At 40.5% G+C, this 21,039-nt stretch overlaps 1 protein-coding gene across 40 annotated transcripts in view; it reads left to right on the forward strand.

Moving 5' to 3' along the window:
- The window catches only part of col13a1 (collagen, type XIII, alpha 1), a 174,782-nt gene that overhangs the window by 95,714 nt on the left and 58,029 nt on the right, over positions 1-21,039 (forward strand). For 26 of the 40 annotated variants that reach the window (XM_044213813.1, XM_044213798.1, XM_044213776.1 and 23 more), the window contains 7 exons: positions 4,825-4,851; positions 4,962-4,988; positions 5,654-5,680; positions 7,661-7,732; positions 13,465-13,539; positions 14,060-14,101; positions 14,214-14,231. In XM_044213813.1, the coding sequence (XP_044069748.1) occupies positions 4,825-4,851; positions 4,962-4,988; positions 5,654-5,680; positions 7,661-7,732; positions 13,465-13,539; positions 14,060-14,101; positions 14,214-14,231 (288 nt within the window). Of the gene's footprint in view, positions 1-4,824; positions 4,852-4,961; positions 4,989-5,653; positions 5,681-7,660; positions 7,733-9,246; positions 9,286-9,790; positions 9,854-13,464; positions 13,540-14,059; positions 14,102-14,213; positions 14,232-21,039 lie in introns of all 40 variants that reach the window. The other 14 variants (XM_044213785.1, XM_044213819.1, XM_044213781.1 and 11 more) reach the window with 12 other exon arrangements.

Below are 21,039 nucleotides of genomic sequence, written 5' to 3' on the forward strand. Positions count from 1 at the left end.
TTTGTGTTTGCTGGAACACACTTTTGGATTCCAACTGTTATACTCCATATAACAATATTTGCCTGTAGAAGGAAGATACAGATTTACCATTTTCTTCATGGAGAAAAGGATAGCCACTGAGCCCCACTAAAGTCAACAGCTGGTTCCCTCCCTGCCCCCTGAAAGAACAGTTTTGGCATTGAACCCACTGACAGCGCGGACCCGCCAGACGAATCCAAATGGATTGATGCCTTGTAAGAGGCTTGTGTCTGGGCAGAGATAGATTTTATAACGGTCTGTTATTTCATCTTAGCTTTATTTGTTGTGAATTGTGCTTTGCATTATTGTGCAAAGTAACGGACTTGCTGTGTCCTGTTTTGCTGTGTCATTTTTGTGCTTAGCACAATCCATTGTGTATCGGTACCATGCTGTTGGACCATTTAACTGTGTTAGTTTTTAGCCACTGTGGAAGCGAATAATTGTTTTTATCAGACCAAAGTCCAGTAACACAGCTGGTGAATGAAAGTTCACTGCCAGGTTCCTGTGTAATAAAGGGACAGCTATTGTGCTTTGCCACTGCATTTGAGATCCCTTGTGTTTCACTCTGTGTGCTTTTCTTTCACCCTCCTCACTAACCCACACACCTTACACGTACAAACGCCTACACACACATCTCAAACGACCACATAGCCTGGCTATAACTAGCTATGCTCCGCGCTATCTTGGCTCTCCCTTTTGTTGTGTTTTGCAGGTCTGCCCACCATTTTGGATCTGTGCTTGACGACCACCCACATGGTCACATCTGCCGTCTTCCTCGCAACCCCCATTGTCCCATACACATACATGCACCCACACCTCTACATACACACACCTTACATGCTTGATAGTGGTTGTTGGCTGAAGTTATTGATTATTGATCAGTGCTAAGGTTAAATAAACACTATTGGAGCTTTTAAAGAGCAGTTGTCTATGGTTATTTTGTGTATGTGTTGTAATAACAGCTGGTTTTAACAGTCAGTGCTCAGATTCATCCTTCACCTTTTGCGACTGTTTTTCTCGTTTGGATTGTACTAGTGTGAACTAGTGGTTAGTATTTGGATTGTTTTGGCACAATTTGGCCCATTGTTTGGTTTTTGAGAGCTTATCTTACCATTGATTCTCGAAAGGATGAAAGTCACCTAATTTAAGCACCCTGCCATGCCCAACTGCAATGTAGTTATCAAGCTGTGCAACAGCACAATGCCAGCTTGCACCAGTCCTGGCCACCCAAACTGAGCTCTCCCAAGCACAAGAAGCTCGGGCTGAACTGTGGGAGAGTACCAACACCCTCCGCACACAGCTCCAAGTAGCCCAGCAAGGAGCAGAAGTCAGGCATGAAGAAACTCAGCGAGGCCAGGTAAGTACGGTCGATCATCTCTTTGCTTGGGAATCACCCGACGTTGCCTCCGACCCTGTAATGGGTCCGCTACTGGGCACAAGAAGTCAAACCCTGCCCAAAAACCCAGCTGATGTAGTCGAGTCTAGCCAGCTGCACCTGGAGCGCCAAGCCACTTGGACGAGAGCAACAGCCCTAATCAAAAGGCTTGAAGAAGCTTAAGGGACTGGCCCAGTGACGCCAGCCAACCCAGAAAAAAATTGAACATTGACGACTATCTCAGAGAGATAGAACGCTGCCTCCTAGATCTACGTCACATGAGAAGCTGAAGCTCATCTGATGTGCGGTACATGCACTGCCGGACAAGAGACCTTAAGATGCAGGAAATCAGAAGATACAATCAGCTGGCATGGGAGATGCACCTACGCCCTGCCAGAAAACTCGTGGATGGCGCTATGATCTTTGGAATCCAAGTCACAGAAGATGCCACCCTTGCACTCGAAGGCACCGAAACCCCCTCACCAGCAGGGTGGGCAACCGAGCCAGGGGGGTGGGAATGGGATCTACTCCCATCACCAGATTAAACTCCACAGTCGTTTCTACTCCCAGGAGGAGGGGCAGCTTTAACGATCAAAAGGGGGGAAGCAGCCCCACTCCAACAGGAAGTAGACGCATTGCAGTAGTGCCACAGGATTAGCTGCATACCCCAACTCACACCATTAGCATGCACTAACTCCTAGAACCACTCTCCTCAATAACACCTTGCATACTTTAGAGACTATCTTCTCAGGAGTCACCAAAGAAGATATCCCATCACACAAGAGATTTAATGCAGGACCTCACCACAGAAGTAAGCTCCTTGGTCAACACTTTGTTGAGCAGATCTTTAAATTACAGGTACATCTGGCGCATAGTCTTGGCAATGTAACCCCTATTTCTATAGACCAGAACAACCAAGAGATAGGATACATTCTTAATCTACCCGTCATAGAGAGGTAACACACGTAATGTACAAGGACATACGGAAGTTACAGACCAAACTGGACTCAGTCCTGTTGTTCAGCCACTCTCCCACACACCAATCAGCAACCATTCCACAGATCAGTCCCAATCCTGCCCACCTTTCCTTCTGCTCTCTCAACTTTTTTCTTCACAAATCCAAATGGATTGACGCCTAGTAAGAGGCTTGTGCCTGGGCAGAGATAGATTTTATAACTGTGTGTTATTTCACCTAAGCTTCATTTGTTGTGAATTGTGCTTTGCATTATTGTGGAAAGTAATGGACCGCCGTGTCCTGTTTTGCTGTGTGTTTTTTGTGCTTAGCACTTTCTATTGTGTACCATGCTGTTGACTGTGTAACCATGTTAGTTTTTAGCCACTGTGGAAGCTAATAACTGTGCTTTATCAGACCAAAGTCCAGTAACACGGTTGTTGAATGAAAGTTCACTGCCAGATTCCAGTGTGATAAAGGGACGGCTATTTTGCTTTGCCACGGCATTTGAGATCCCTTGTGCGTTACTCTGTGTGCTTTTCTTTCTGTCTTCTTTTCACTAACACCACACACCTTACACATACATACGCCTACACACACACATCTCAAATGACCCAGCTAGCCTGGTAGCATAACTAGCTATGCTCCACGCTATCTTGAGGACAAATAGAGCGTGTCTGGCTGTCCCCTTTGTTGAGTTTCGTGGGTCTGCCCACCATTTTGGATCTGTACGTGACGACCACCCACATGAACACATCCCCTGTCTTCCTTGCACCCCCCTTTATTGTCCCACACGCATACACGCACCCACACCTCTACACACAAACACACACACACCTTACATGCTTGCTGATTGTTGTATGTTTATTGTGTTTAGAACCAACGATAGTGGTTGTTGGCTGAAGTTATTGATTACTGATCAGTGCTAAGGTTAAATAAACACTACTGTACCTTTAAAGAGCAGTTGCCTGTGGTTATTTTGTGTATGTGTTTTAATAACAGCAGGTTGTGACGATCAGTGCTTGGATTCACCCTTCACTGTCCATTATTATTATTTTTAAGTGGACAGCCACCTTTTGAGACTGTTTTTCACGTTTAGTTATTGGTCCCTGATCCCAGGGTGGTGCCCCGTAATTTTAATTTTGATAATATTAATAATTGTATTAATATTCATAAATATCTTTGACATTTTTGCTAATAACCAAACCCACCCTACCTGAATCCCATCACTTTTCATATAGAGCAGGTCTAGACCATACTCTATAATATTATTTACAAAGACCCAGCAAATCATGCCATGAGCAAGCACTTGGCGACAGTGGCAAGGAAAAACTCCCTTTTAACAGGCAGAAACCTCGAGCAGAGCTAGGCTCAAGGTGGGCTGCCACCATAAAACCTTGGACATACACTTTTCATGAAATTTCCAATTTTAATTTTTGTGTTGAACCTTGTTTTGCTATTAATGTCACTTTAACTACTGTTTATGTTAAAACAGAGTGGTGGCCTGATTTATGCAACACAGTAATGGGCTCACAGTGGGTTGCATGCAGTAGGGAAAAGGTCAAGACAGATGGGAGCAGTTAGCCACACTCTAGCTTTTAATCAGGGTTACTAGGTAAAATGCTTACTTACTGAAATGGGCACTAAAGGATTTCAGACTGTGCTTACTGAGGCTTGAGAACATTTAATGCCTCAACCAGCTTCCACAGGCTATTTAAGTTTATCTTCAATGTTTAGTTGCAATGCAGAAAGTGTCCTTTATATCCTTTAAGTTGGAAAATCAGGGTAATGGATGGTCGTGTAGGTCGTTTAACATTTATGTGAGACTGACGATTTTTCCCACTAATGGGAATCATCTTCTGGAATTATTTCCAGCTTCATTACAGATTTGGAGGTTGAAAGAGCTCTGTTTGCCTTGAATTATGTTATGGTGTAGGTAATTTCAGTATTGTCCAGCTGAGGTTGATGCTCTTATTATTACACCCACTGCTGATTTCAGTAGCTTCTTGCATGCCTCTGCTTGAAGACCATTACTCTTGGTCAGACAGGTGGAAGTCATCATCATCATTGTTTTTTGAAGTGGTGGGACCTGCGCCTTCTGCATTCAGCTCCATGCCAGTAAAAATGACAAAATTTCCTGGAGGCCAAATGGGGTTGGATACTGTTGAAATAATGTTTAATGTTGATTAATGGCCCCTGTAATGAGCTCCTGTTTCTTAGTCTCCTTCCTTACAAATGTCAGGGAGTATCGAAAAGTGCTTTGAGGGGTTGTCTGTTAAATGTATTCAACCACAACAAGTAATTGGAATAAACTCCTGTAACAGCTAATTCATACCTTTGACTGACACCTTAACATGTTTACTCATTTCACTCATTTTAATTGGAGGAATTTGTGTTAAGTTATGTTGAATTATTTGTTAAGCTGCAAATCAATGCCTAAATCACATTCAAGATTGACTGTGTTGCTGTTGTCTTTCAGGGTCAACGTGGTCCTAAAGGACTCCCAGTAAGTTTCGGATGTCTGATATCAGTCTTGAGATAATAACCTGCTAATCTTTTAAACTAACTGCTTAACCACTCACCTCTCTCATTAACCTGTGTTGTTTTGCTTTCTAGGGGGAACCTGGACCCAAAGGGGAGAAGGTGAGACATAATATGTAGTAGTTTGACAATTTGGCCAGTGAGTAACACATTCTTTAGTTTACTAGCCAGCAGTAGTGGAAGAAGTATTCAGATTTTTGTCTTGACTGTCAAAGGGTATTCCAGTAAATTAGCATTGCAAATCCATAAGGTCGGGGTACTCACAACTCCAAGAGAGGGATTTAAAAAGAAAAGAAGTTCAAAATCAGCAGAGGTCCTGACTTTAATTCCCTAGTTTGGGTCAAACTTCACATCACTGGATCTTACATTTCCCATAATGCAACATGATAGTTTCTTTTCATTATACCCTCCCTGCCTGGTAAACACCCAAGCCTTTTAAATATGCCCCCAGTTTGTAACACAGTCTTTTTGACATAAATTTGTAGTCTAGTCCAAGATGAAATAACCCTGATGACATCACTATGACATCATTAGGGTGTTTTCTCAGACTTGGCAAAGCTCTTCTAGAGCAGCACAGAGCACATTAAACTTTTTTCACAGGCTGAACTGCACTCCCCATGACAAATAAATTGATCTTCATGTGTAAAATCTGTGGACTTCCCATTCAATTCGAAATTAAATATAACTAATTAGTGTAAATATATGTGAAATTCTCTACTATTTGTGGTCTTCTTATTTCTGATTGAAATTTTTTCTATTCTCTTCAGGGCGTATGTGGAGACTACACACACCGGGTAAGAAAACTTTATTGTGGAACTAATTCTTTCTCATTACTGTTTCACAAAAAGCTACCACTTGCTCTTCAGTGTTTATGCTAAACTTCAGAAATGATTTGAATCTACCTATTGTATTGCAATATAAATGGATTTAGATAGCACTTTTCTACCTTAACGGACAAAGCGCTTTACAATTTTGCCTCTTATTCACCATTCGCTCGCACATACAAAGGTGCTGGCCTGCCCATAGGGAGCAACTCTGGCTTCAGTGTCTTGCTCAAGGACACTTCAACACCTGGACAGGAGAAGCTGGGGATCAAACCCTTGGATTAATGAACAACCTGCTCTACCTCTTGAACCACAGCCATCATTATTATTATGACACAAACTGAACCTGTACTATTGTCCATCCCACAGCGTATAACATTATCTCTCACAGATCCATATGTATGTACAGTTTTGAAAATGTCAGAACATAATAGAGAAGTGAAGTTGGAAGAGGAGGAACTACTGCAGAAGCTGGACAGACAAATGATGGGTAGCACAATGAGATCTGCAGTTCTTTGGCCTGTCGTCTCAGGGGTTTGGCTAGTTGAGCGAAAACAAGGCAATTACCGTCAGCCTGCTGGAGCACACAATTGGACATGATAAGAGCCTGTGTGTGGGGGTGCCAAGAATAAGAGTCTCCTGTGTAAGGGGGATTTTTTCAGATAGCTAAGTGCATTTCCAGCGTAATTCAACCTTTGAGTTATGCTCCTGCTAAGATGATCAAAGTTGGGGTTTTTTGGTGGTATAAACATTTGCTATCTTGTTTAAAAGCCCCTCTAAATAACAGTACAATGCATGCTGAAATGGTTTTATGAGTTGTTATCGATAATGCATCATGTTGTGATATACATTTCTGAACAGTAAATGCTTCAGGCTAAATACATTTCAGAATGGGGAGTTCAGAGGAAGAAGGACCCAGAAAGGATTTTGGGTTTGATGTTTTTTGTCTGCAAGGAAGCCCAGCCCCCCTTTTCCAACAAGCTGTATGCCTGTTGAATTTGTTTTTCATGCACTTCTCAGAGCCCCCTGCCGCAGTCTGTATGGGAGGTCCATTCCCAGTGTCTGCCTCAAACCTTTAGTGATACCCATAGGGGTTGGGCAGTTATTGTAGGTGGAGGTAAAAAGTTCAGTGATTTAGAGAGGTTGTCTTTCAGGACAAAGCCAGCTAGATCAGCAAACATTTTTTGTGTTTTTGTGTAATGTGCATTTCAGCATTTCTTTTTTAAAAGAAAGTCCAACATTTTGGGAAATATGCTAATTTGCTTTCTTTCCGAGAGTGAGATGAGAAGACTGATATCAATCTCCTATCTGTGCGTAAACACAAAGCTGGAGTCAGGACATGGTTAGCCTAGCTTAGCATAAAGACTAGAAGCACTGGGAAACAGCTAACCTGACTGTTTAACAGACTGTATCTCTTTTGTAAAAGTCATACAGCAAAAGAAATGTAAAAATTATTGATGATGACGATTTGTGGTTTTTAGGGGTAATTACGTTTTGTAACTATTTCTTGACAAACCATAGTTTATTTCTCCCCATTTGTGCGGGTTTGTTAAGTAATAGCTCCAATATGTCCACATCATAAATTATTATTTTACATTTCTGTTCACATAAAAGCTAAGTTGAAAGATACATCCTGAGATTAAGTAGGTGTCAGAGGTGTTGGTAGGCTTTTGTTTCACTATGCACAGAGCCAGGCTAGCTGTTTTTCCCTGACTTCAGTCTATATGCTAAGCTAGGCTAACCACATCCTGACTCAAGGTCTGTACTTAACACAACGGCATGAGATTGATATCCATCTGAACATGTCACTCATAAGCTATTCTTTTAAACTGAAATCATCTTAAAGTGAGACTTCACAAGACATGGTTCTCTTTTTGTCTTGTGGTTGGATAATGGCTTGTTGCCACCGTTAACAGCACTGACTAAAATGATCGCTTCCCTGGTGTGTAGGGCCTCTTTGTACAGGATCTTCCTCTGAAAACCCTGGCTGCCTTGCGCTCCAGTCAGACTCTGATGTTGAAGGTTTGTGGGTGCCTCCAAACACCCTGATAGATAACCCTCAGTGGGGGTCTCACCAAGTCGTGCCGCAAAGAGAGCCAGTGCCCTAGAGCCAAGGCACTCCTCACCCCTCCACCCAAAAGAAATGTGGTGATGAGGTTGCTACTGGTTTGGTTCAACAAAGTGACTTTTCAGAAAAGATATAGCTTTAAAAATAGATGAAAAGAATGTCACATAATATGCCGTTAGTATCACATGTAATTGTTACTTGAATTAAGGTTAATTGTGCATACTATGGAAGCACAGGATGCCAATACTGAAATTAAATCACTGAATTGAATTAAAAATTAAATTTTCCATGTGTGTGCAGATGTTTGACAAAGTTACAAAACTAAAACGGTGTAATATGAACAGAGGTGGGTAGAGTAGCCAAAACTGTACTCAAGTAAAAGTAGCCTGCTATTACTTTGCAAAAACAAGTACTCAGGTAGAAAGTAATCGATTACAAAATGATCTGCTGAAAAAATAATTTGAGTAGCGAGTAACTTAAGAAATAAAAAAAATACTAAACACCCGCACACTACTGTCTTTTTCCCCAAGTCTTTTATTTGATGTGGATATGACTGGAATGGAATTATTGTGGAATTATTTCAACCACAGATGGTCTTCCTCAGGTAAAGGTAAAGACCTGAACATACACCTGTATTTATTTGTCATGAAATGACAAGTCATCATCTTCTGATTAAATGCCTGCCACATATACACCAGGACAATATTCCCAGTCTGTATCTCTCAAGTGAGATTACAAAACATTACATTACTACTATACTGTACACAAATAAGTAAAGATTTTTTTTTTCTTAAATTTTTTGCTTGTTGTCTTATTATTATATTATTATGTTTTGGCAAATAAATCAGCAAATCATATGCATAATAGACCGTGTGTTATGTGAAAAAGTAAATATAAAGAGTGTTAACATGTTACAGTTTCCTTAAACCAACAAAATGCTTAGAAATCCAATTAGAACAATTAGATTTTTTTATTTTAATTTTGTCATACATAACTTTAACACAATTGGAAAATAGCAATTTAATTTAATTAAATGATTTCACTTTAATATTGGCAGCCCTTGACTTCTACACTTATGTTTCCAGTTGTGATGGATAGCTGGATAGCTTTATACCCTTACTTATATTGACATAGAACATGCTGTATATATTTCCATAGAAATAGTACTATTGTTATTTTTGGCTTTGGTTCAACTTAAAAATAGTGTGACTGATCACACAATGTAAATAAGTACATTCCAAAACTGACTTAAGCTAGAAATATGTATGTTAAATAAGTAAATAGTAGTCTTTGCTTTAAAGGTCGCTGCATAGTAAAAATTGTGGAAATATGTACACTATGTAAAACGTAGGCAAGTTGCATGCAGCTAGTTCAACTTGTTCTACTGTCAGTGGGGAAATGTAGCTATCAGCAGGATTATACAGCCCTCTTCTAAACTTGTATCATATCATGCTGGTCATCTCAACAGAAGCGGCATATTGTACAGCCCTGTGTTGGACAGTTGGTCGTAAGTCTGGATGTGCACTCTAACTGTACTGCTGTACTCTCTTTGTGGCAAGACTGGCGCCCACCTCTGCTCTGCTGCAATCTAAGGGCCTGGCTTACTGTTAATGGGGATATTGATGCACACAAATCCTGAATAGGGGATGTTTGATGATTTGTAACCAACAGACTCTGACAGTATCTAAGAAATTTTAATGCACATTCTTTTGAAATAAATAAGCATCACAGTACATCAACCATCCCCACTCCAGGCCCATAGTTTGCTGTGCTGGTGCCTCTTTTTGTCTTTCCTTTCTTCAACCTTGTTTCCTTTTTTCTCTCCTTTGCCTTCCCATTTCCTTGCTTTTTTCTCTCATGTTTTATTTCTCTTTTTCTTCCATATCCCTCCCCCCCTTCTTCCCTCATTCTCCTGGTTCTACCCTTTTTCCTTTCTCTGGCCTCCTGGTGACCTTTGCCCTGTGACCCTTTTGCACCGCTGGCCACCTGTGCTTTGTGACTGTCCCCAGCAGATGTTGCCCATCACCGTGCGCAACATGCCCTCAATAAGCCCTCTAATCCTAAAACGCCTCAAGGTACAATTCTCTCTGCCCCCTACCTGCCCCTCCTTTCTGCCCGCCCTGTGGATGCCAACCGCCACCATCTGTCACCAAAACCTCTCCAACCCTCCTCCACCATCATGCAGTAATTAACCAACTTTTGGCTGCTGTTTCTGAATGTTTAGTCATATTCAAGGCTAACGGTATTTTCTGTAAAAGATCAGGAAGGAAATCAAACAAAAATGCTGCATTTCAAATCATTATGTTTTATTTAAAGCTTTCTTCAATCTTAAAAAAAATCATGGTAGTTAAAATGATTCATTGTGGTTTTAAGTGGAGGTAGTCAATGGCAGGAAATAACAAATTCATATACATGCAAAGTAGAATTTACAAATAGTGTTTACTTCACTTAACGATCAACTGATAAATTACTAAGATAAATGAAAAGTCACAAAAAAACTAACTGGACCTCTTTCCTGTGGTAACAAATTCCTGCAATGCTGATAATAAACAAACTGAATTCAAACAAGTACAAAATATGGACAAATATAGTGTTTGCTTTTGAAAACAGCATTGCTTTGATTGTATTTATTATTTAGCCCTGACCACCATCTTTCCCTAACCTTAAAAAGTAACTTACTACGGCACTTACATAAAGTTGAAGGACTGATTAAAAAAAGAATAATCAAAATTGAAGCAGCAGAGGCTGAGATTCACTCCCTAGTTTAAAAAATGCTGGATCCTACATTTCCAACTTCAAATTGCAACTTGATTTTTTGTTAGACCTCCTCCCCCTACTTCGTCGTTCAAATTCCACACCTCCAATTTTGGCTTCCTGTTTTATAGGCTGAATAGTATTACCTGTGATTAATAAACTGACCTTTATGCGTAAATTTGGTGCAATTTAACCAACTGGTTTTACTTAACTTTAAAAAATGCTGTACTGGCCTTGTACATAACAAAAGAATGTTGACAGTGAATATTTTAAAGATTTGTTAAATATGAACAGTGTGACAAATCTAATCTACCTTTATGCCAAAACTTATTTTGCTAATGCAAAATCCACCCTATCGCCAGTCACGAACGTTGATGTTGAGAGTCTCTAAAATCCAGGTTTACATCCAATGCAATTGTTTTTCTTTCTTTCTATAATATCGAAGCATGGCAACTATGACATGTTTAACCTTAGTGTAAGATTGTGGTTATGGGAAATAAACTATGGTTAAGGTTAGACAACTAAAACACTTGGTTAAGGTTTTAGGGAAAGAGTTAGGGAAAGGTCCTAGTTACTCTAAAAAACAAACAAACACATCAATTGACGGGACACAAACACCATTGTCTCACCCAGCCCATCTAACACCTTTACTTTCCGCCTTGGGGCACACTTCTTCCTGTATGGCACTAGACATAAATCATCATCACCAATTTGAGCATAAATCCTAGGGATACTGGGCTGTGCAATATAGGTGCATATCAATGTAAGTCATAGAAAATACTGAATGATGGCTCCATAACAACCACAGGTGCTCATGTAGCAAATTATAATGTAATAACTTCTAAAATGAAGTAATAGATGTTAATGGCAGTAATAAACAAATATAGGCGAATGTGACTATATGTGCTGAAAATGATATCCAAACTGTTAATAGATGTTGTAATGTTTAAATACATTTTTCTTAATATAATGATATCCACGAATATACTCGTAAGAAAATACAAATTACAGGTTAATCTACAGCTGATCACATTACCAATTATTTACCCTCTGTCTTGACTAATTCAAAGAGACATGTAAAGTTATTACATTGCGGCATAGTGCCCTGTGGGTCATTTGGCACTCTGGCACAGGTTGGCCTAGTTGGCATCTGCTCTGTCTTATTTACCCCAGGTGTGCAGTCTGCTCTTTGCCAGGACACAATACCTTGTTTGGAGATCAGCACTATTTGCTCTCATACATTTAAAACACAAGCTGGACTAACATACTGTACAGAGTTCATATTGCCTTCCTATGATAAATCAGATATCAGCCAATCGGTGTTGACTATCTGATATAATGTGATTTCCATCATGATGCAAATACAATTATGCCAGATTTTTTACTCTGGAATGTTCTATCATGAATGTGGTGAAATTGTGCAGAACAGTACATTCAGCTATTGGCAGCTGAGGTCTATAACAGTGTGTGTGTATAACCCTGAGAAAAGCCTAACATGTCCAGAGACATAAATCATATCTGGACACAGTCTGCACTGCAGAGGAGGAATGATAAAATATAGATGGATATGTTCTCCATTATCTCAAAATAGATGTTTAGCAGCACTCACTGGTCCTGAGCTACTGTAAATGTGTGTTCTCCTACAGTAATACAGTGATTGCTGAGTGACTGAAGTAATGCAAGTGCTTTGTGTTAGGAACTTCTCTAAGTCGGACCAAATGTGGAAATAGATCATGTGCTGTTGCATTATGCATTAAATGTCATGCATTACAAACTTGTTGCCCTCTATGATGTGGATATTTCCATACGGAGGTGTCTTCTCTATAAAATATTGATCTGTAGCTATCAGGAAATTGACTGAGTTGCAAAAGATGAGTAGAGGAAATTATTTTTGTGTGAAACAAAGGAGAAGCAGACTCAAGATTTGTAGCAGCCAGACAGATTTATTTCAGCCATTGAGGTGTATTTATTCTCTTCATATCCTGTGCTCACTGTAAAATTCCTTTATTTGATTGTGTATTTTGATTCTTGGCTTTGAAATAATTCCCAGGGCTCTGGCTGTCAGTGGGAAGTCATCAGAATAGCCACACATATTAGCTTTATATTTCAAAGAAGCTCGAGAAAGAACAACAAAATTACATTCATTTAAAATATAAACAATGTAGGCAGTTACAAATCCAGGACCATTAGCCTTCAATTCTATGTGTCTTGTCCAAAAGTTAAACTATAACTAAGTGTCACTTATTGCCCAGTGTCTTGCTCTCCAAACAAGGTTGTCACTGAGAAGAAACAATTATAACCAAATCTATGATAAAATATTCTAAACTGAAGGTGCACTTACTAATTTTCTCTGGCGCTTTTTGACTCCAGTGGCCTTTGTCAGCTAATGGAACTTGCCCCAGTGTCATCATGTGACCAAAGTACCAAACTTTGGTGACATAACAGGGGAAATCATAACTCTTTTCTTTCTCCAGCCGTCCAGTCTCCTGGTCAATGACTTTGACCACTTCCTGTGTGCTGCTATGATTGGTTTTGGTCTCATGTTCACAGACAGCTGATATGGTCTGTTGCCAGTGCATGTTCGGTTGGCCCTTGATGTTATGACCGGTTTCCAGCCCCTTACCTAGGGTCTAGGGGTACTGGACCAATTTACAGAGAAGGGCTCAAAGTCAGCGGATGGCTGGAGAAAGCCCCGGAAAAGCTAATAAGTGAACCTTGAGTTTAGAATATTTTATCCAAGATGTGTTCCCAAGGTCAAGAATGACTATTCATACTCAAGCATTATAACCGCTTGTCTTGCTCCCCAGCTAACCATCCTCTCTGTAACCACCTGTGGCAGTTACTTGCAGTGTAGTGTGAGATTGTTGTATTGGCATAGCTAATGTGACAAGGCTTGCTCCAGCATGGCAGGTTATAACTCAAGGTCTCTCAGCAGGGCGAACCTGGAATGCAAGGACCCCCAGGACCTCCTGGACCCCCAGGCCTGAATGGAGTCAGTGGCCCACCAGTGAGTCTCACTCTGAGTTCACCCAGAAATTTAAATTCTACTTTTAAAACGGTTAATTAGCCACCTTAAGAATAATTTCAGCTTTCACACAAGCAACAGAGACAGAGACTCAAAGAGAGCATTCACTGATGTTAACTTTTTTAAATCAACTCACAATCAGCCCATTTGTTTGAACCAGTGGCCATTCAATGTGTGTCTCAATACTTTCCCTACCCTGGCAACCACAAATATTTACTTCCTGTGCGAAATTTTTTTTACAGGTGCTTTAGTAAAACAAAATTATCCATCAAAAACAAAGGAGGAGATGCATGAATTTGACTTTTTCCAGTGATACTGAACTGATGCAAGTTTACTATTGTGCTAGTTTGACTTCATTACTTTAGTTGTAAAAATATTTACTTAATTGTCAAGCTCTCACTATATCCACAAGAGGCATAGTTGCAAATTCAAATGGCATTATGGAAATGGTATTTTAATAATTTTGTAGATTCTGTGTAAATAATTTTGTCTTTTCATGCAGGGTAAGCCTGGTGAACCAGGCAAGCCAGGAAAAGACTCAAAGGTAAGCTTTGGTTCGGTTAGTCCTCCAACATTAAATTTTTCCAGAACCATCTAAACAGTAGAAGTCTGTTGGTGTGATATAACCTTTATGATTTCCACATTTGTTTCTGCAGCTTTTACCAGGAATGAAGGTAAACAAAGCTCTCTTGTCCAAACAGCAAAATTACATTTATGAAAGATTTGATTATGATCACTGTAGCCTCTCATGGTGACTCCAGAGTTATTACAGACAAATACACTCAGGCCCAAATAAAACAGGCCATCACATGCAGTGCCAAAAGAGGGCAATGGGGAAAATGAGGGATTGGACCAAAGTGCAGACACAGCAGCAGAGCTTGGTGAAGTTTAATGATATAATGAGGAATTAAGTCTTACATGGATGGTCAGGTAGGCAAAGATCAAAACCAGGAAAGTCAGTCCAAACTCAGCCAAACAAATCTATTAGGGAGCAGGCAGAAAATCCAAGGTCAGAAAAAAAAACAAAAAAAACAGGGAAAATGGCTGGAACATAGGCACACAAACCAAGACAAACCAGCAAGGAGGTAGTGAAACCACACAGACTAAATACTCAGGTGAGGGGAGATAACAAGACACAGGTGGAACTAATTAAGGCAGGGCAAACAATCAAAACTGGAGGGAAACACACAATGACAGGAAGTAAAGTTACAGACACACGAGGAGAGGAGAAATACAAAATAAAACAGGAAACGTTGCCAAAAAAACATGAAACAAAGGAAAACATAAACAAGGGAGCAGAGCAGGTCATGACACAAGCCAAGAAGTTTCCACTTGGTCTCTGTGCAGCTGCTCTGAAATTCAGACCGACTCTACCTACACAGCACTACACATTTCCTTTGGACTGGAGTAGATTACCACTTGTTACATTAATTTTCACAAGCTGAATCTCACAGAAGTGGTTCTCACTTGAGTGTGCTGCTGTCTGGTGACGTGGTGCTGACGTGCTGCAGTAAGCGTATTGTCTAATTTCTGGTCACTGGTGCTTGTGTGTTACATGTAGCGTATTTTTGCTGCTCTAGCTCGTCCCAATTAATTTTGTTAGATTCTTCATTACAGCGGCTAATTATCTGCTATATATTTAAACGTACACTAGTTCTGCTTAAGCATTCATGGCTCTCTCTTCTTTTAGCACCTTTCTTGCTAATCCCACAGTTTGCACGCTATTCCGTTTTGCTAGCTACAGTTCTTTAGCTTTGCAGCTTGCGATGGCTTTTCTCTCTCCCTCTCCCTCTCGTGCTCTCTCTTGCTCGGTGTGTCAAATGTTTATTTATTCCTCTGCCTCCTTTAGTGATAATAGTACATGAAATAAATGTAGTTTATTTGTAGCATTGGATGCGAGGCTTAGTGATTCGGGAAAGCGGTTCTGCACCTTGGGAACTCAATTGTTAGTTGCTGTAGTCAGCCAGCCCTCAGTAGCCAGTGCGGACCGACCAGAGGTAGCTCCTGTTAGCCATCCCTCGGCAGCTGAGAAACCAAGGAGGCTGGGTGACTGTTCGAAGGAAGCATAGCCGTAACCCCACCAACCTGTTCATGTTTCTAACAAGTTCTCCCCACTCAGCGACACACCCGCTGAGAAACCAACTCTAATTCTTGGCAGCTTCATTTTGAGAAACGTGAAGTTAGTGACACCTGCGACCATAGTCTAATGTATTCCTGGGGACAGAGCAGGCGACATTGAATCCTATTTAAAACTGCTGGCTAAGGATAAGCATAAATTCAGTAAGATTAGTATTCACATCGGCAGTAACGACTCCCGATTACGCCAATCAGAGGTCACTAAAATTAATGTTGAGTCGGTGTGTGCAAAAAAAAAAAACATTGACTCCATAGTTTTCTCTGGGCCCCTGCCTGACCAGTGATGACATGTTTAGCCGCATGTCTTCATTCCGCCGCTGGCTGTCAAGGTGGTGTCGAGCAAATGATGTGGGTTTTGTAGATAATTGGCTGACTTTTCTGGGGAAGAGCTGGTCTGATTAGGAGAGATGGCATTCATTGAACTTTGGATGTATCTGCTCTCATATCTAGAAATCTGACAATATAATCTGAAGTTTATTAGTGGACCTAAACCATGACAACCCAGAGTTGAGACCAGGAGGCAGAGTTGCAGTCCTACACGCTTCTCTGCACTTCCAGAGCAGTTAACCACCCACAACTCCTTAGTGACGGTGTCTGCCCCCGACCACTTAAATTAATTAAATCTAAAGTTAACAGAAGAGGAGTTATACATAAAAACCTAAAAAAAATAACACCACTAAAACAGCACAACAAAATAGAAGAATTAAATGTGGACTCTTAAATATCAGATCTCTGTCATCTAAAGCTGTACTAGTGAACGATTTAATATCAGAGTATCATTGACTTATTTTGTCTTACTGAAACCTGGCTGGGTCATGAAGAATATGTTAGCCTAAATGAATCCACTCCGCCCAGTCATATTAATACTCATATTCCTCGAAACACCAGCCAAGGAAGTGGAGTTGCACCCATCTTCGACTCAAGCCTATTAACAACTAATCAACAATCCTAAACTAAATTATAACTCATTTGAAAGCCTTTTTATTAGTCTTTCACACCCAACCTGGAAAACACTACAGCCAATTCTATTTGTTACAGTGTATTGCACTGGTCCATATTCTGAATTTTTATCGATAATGATAGCCTTAGTACTGCATTTATCTCAGTATTAGATTAGACTGGCTTCTGTCAGATTGTAGATGAACCCACTTACTGTTTTAACCACACCCTCAAACTTGTTCTGGCATATGGTATTGAAACATTTACTAGTCTTTCCACAGAATCCTTTTATATTTGACCATTATTTAATAATTACTGGACTACACGCCGTTAGTCAAAAACTCCTACACTACAGTTCAATTTTATTTATATAGCGCTAATTCATAACAGAAGTTATCTCATTGCACTTTTCCTATAGAGCAGGTCTAGACCATAGTCTTTATAATATTGTTGACAGAGACCCAACAAATCCCACCATGAGCAAGCATTTGGCGACAGTGGTAAGAAAAAACTTCAGAACCAGACTCAATGGTGGGTGACCATCTGCCATGGTTTTGACACAGAGAGAGAGAGAGAGAGGTTTAGAGAGAGAGGGGCTTTTTTTTTTTTTGGGGGGCACAATGCAAATACAACCTAGAAACTATTAAAATAGTAGAAATGTAATTGTAGTGTTAATATTAATAAATTAATAATAGGAATGACAGCTATAGGAAACAGTATTAGTAACAGAGCCAATAACAACAACTGTAGTAGCAATTGTCGAGCAGGAACACGGGGGCAGCAGGTGGCCCACAACCACAGATCCAGTCTCCACAGTGCGAAATACCTGCTGAAAGTGACAAAAGGAGAGAGGAGAAAAACGAGAAGGCACAGAACTACAGGAGAGAGAAGATGTCGAGTTAGTAACATGCAGTAATGGGATAAAAATGCATACAGATGGAGAGCGAGAGAAGAAGAGAGGAAAGAGGTACATCATGGGAAGTCTCCCAGCAGTCTAGGCCTATAGCAGCCCAACTAAGGGATGGTTCATAATAATAGACTGATAAGGAATTGCAATAGTCCAACCTAGAAGTAACTAATGCATGCACTAGTTTTTCGGCATCATTTGTCTCTGATAATGTTGTAGCTAAATTTAAAGAAGTGATTCCATCTGCATTTAATTCAATGCCATGTCTCAATTAAATTTTATTTATATAGCACCAATTCATAACAGAAGTTATCTCATTGCACTTTTCCTATAGAGCAGGTCTACACCATACTCTTTATAATATTATTTACAGAGACCCAACAAATCCCACCATGAGCAAGCATTTGGCGACAGTGGCAAGGAAAAACTTCCTTTAAGAGGCAGAAACCTTGGACAGAACCAGACTCAATGGTGGGCGGCCATCCGCCGCTGCCATGTTAGGTTTTGAGAGAGAGAGAGAGAGAGAGAGAGAGAGGGAGGCACAATGCAAAGACCACGTAGAATTGTCTCAATATAACAGAGGACTCCTATGCAAATTTTAGTCTCTCCCAAATTGATCATCTTGTTCATAGTGCTGCAGGCTCACTGCGAACAATGCTCGACTATTGCCCCTCTAAAAAAAAGCAGATAATAAAACAAAGATAGTCTTAAAATATATATAGGAAAGCCCACTGTAATACCAGAGCAGCCTACTACTCATTAAAAGAGTAAAATAAGAACAATCCCAGATTTCATTTCAGCACTTTTGCCAGGCTGACAGAGAATCACAGCTCCATTGAGCCACATATTCTTATATTCCTCAGTAGTAACAACTTCATGAGCTTCTATAATGATAAAATTCTATTATTAGAAACAAATTCATCACGTCCTGCCCTCAATCAGCAACGATTTATCCTTAAAGACAGGAAACCTAGAAACAGCTGTAAAACCACACACACCTTTTTTCTTATCGACCTTCTCCAACTAACTTCAACAATTAATTTATCAACCTGTTTCTAAGACCCCATCCTAACTAGGCTGCTTAAAGAGGTTTTACCCTTAGCACTTTTACTAGATATGATTAATCTGTCTTTATTAAAACCGGCTATGTATGTCGTAATGTACAATCTATTCGAACCCACAGATGCAGAACACACTAGAAGTCTTTTTACAATTAAATTTCTTTATTTGAATGTCAGCGGAAATCAGTGGGAAGGGATGTAGTTCTTCAGAGCGAAGCCTTCAGCGTCACCCTCAGTGACTCAGGGAAAGTACCGATGGTTCCGGAGTGGAGACTGAAGCAGCGGTCACCCGTCTGACCCGGGTTCGAGGCTGCATGGATCTGGACAGGCAGACTGGTCTGTGAGGCGAGGAGCAGGTGGTGCAGTGTGCACCTGGGTTGGCCACGAGGTGGAGTTGGTGGTGGAGTGTGGAGACTTACCGTCAGTGGAACCAAGAGCATGGAGCAGGTCGGATCCCAAGGGTCTGGCTCCGTGGTGGAGTTGGTGGGGACAGGCAAGGTGGAGACAGGCAGGCTCACAGGAATCCAGACAGAGGAAAAAAAAACTGCGATCACCAGCAAAGGATAATCCTGAGGCAGAGCAAAACAGGCTAAAAAAAAATAAATAAATAAATTTTAAAAAAAACGAGGTAACAAAACACACTTAGCAAATGGTACTTACATAGTGGTCAAACAAGTGTACAGAGACAATCTGGCATTGGTGTTGTGGGAGTGCCTGGTATTTAAGCTGTGGAGACTGATGGATGATTGGAGACAGGTGTGCCGGTGTTCAGCAGCAGGCGGGAAACCACAGAGCCAGACCAGGAGACATACACACACATACACAAACACACATCCAATGACGAGTCGGGGACATACAAGACACACCAGGAAAGGAGAGGACAATAGAGAACACAGGGCTGCGGAGGATAAGGTGGCTGACTACCACAATGTACCACCTCTTCTTAAAAAGCCCACTCTTGATCCAGGCGTCTTAGCCAACTATAGACCTATATCTAACCAGTCGCCAATCAATTGTGTGACTTTCTACATAACAATAGTTTATTTGAGGGATTTAGAGTGTATCATAACATATAGACAGTACTGATGAAAATTACAAATGACATTCTTATTGCATCAGACAATGGATTCATCACCATTGACCATCACATCCTATTACAGAGACTAAAACATTTAATTGGCATTATAGTAACCACACTAACCTGGTTTAAATCCTATCTATCAGATCGATCTCACTTTGTACATGTTAACGATGAATCCTCCATGCCAAGGTTATCGTTAACGAAAACTAACGAAATAACGAAAACTAAATGAGAAAAAACATTTTCAGTAACTGAAATAAAAAACAAGGCTTTACAAAACAACAATAACTAAAACTGTATTGTGTGTATACACACATCATCTTTGTCATTTATTTCATGCTACACAAGGCAGCGGCGGAGCCACCATTGAGTCTGGTTCTGTCCTAGGTTTCTGCCCTCTTAAAGGAAGTATGTCCTTGCCACTGTCGCCAAATGCTTGCTCATGGTGGCATTTGTTGGGTCTCTGTAATTAATATTATAAAGAGTATTGTCTAGACCTGCTCTATAGGAAAAGCGCAATGAGGTAACTTCTGTTATGAATTGGCGCTATATAAATAAAATTGAATTGAATTGAAGCCTAGTATGGAAATGAAATCTATCTTCCAGTTTTTTTAGCTGCCCCAATAAGTCCCTTGAGGCTCTCTGGTTGATCCAGAATGCTGTGGCACGTGTACTGACAAGAATAGGAAAAGAGATCATATTTCTCCAATATTAGCTTCTATGCACTGGCTCTCTGTAAAATCCAGAATAGAATTTAAAATCCTTCTCCTCACCTACAAAGCTCTTAATGGTCAGTCACCATCGTATGTTAAAGAGCTCACAGTACATTATTACCCCAATAGAACACTGCGCTCCCAGAATGCAGGGTTACTTGTGGTTCCTAGAGTCTCAGAGAGTAGAATGGGAGCCAGAGCCTTAGCTATTAAGCTCCTCCTATGGAATTAGGTCTCAGTTTGGGTTCAGGAGGCAGACACTATCTCCATATTTAAGAGTAAGCTTAAGACTCTCACTTAGTTGTGCTATTGGCCTAGACTGCCGGGAGACTTTCAATGCACCTCTCTCCTCCTCTCCCTCTCCATCTGTACGCATTCTTATCCCATTAATGCATGCTACTAACTTGCATCTTCTCTCTCCCATAGTTTTAGCAATAACCATCTGTTTCCCCCAGTAATGGTGGATTTTTATGTATCATGTTTTTTTCAAGTACCTGCAGGGATCAATGCAGAAGTAGAAGGAAGTTGTTCTTCATTTCTTGTTGCTTTGCTTTTGCAGTTTTATTGTTTTCAGAAGTAAAAGAGTTTACTGCCACAGATGCAATGTAAGCTGGTATTTTAGAAAGAAAATAGACATACGACAGA

Source organism: Siniperca chuatsi, linkage group LG11 (assembly GCF_020085105.1).
Source record: "Siniperca chuatsi isolate FFG_IHB_CAS linkage group LG11, ASM2008510v1, whole genome shotgun sequence".
Taxonomy (NCBI): domain Eukaryota; kingdom Metazoa; phylum Chordata; class Actinopteri; order Centrarchiformes; family Sinipercidae; genus Siniperca; species Siniperca chuatsi.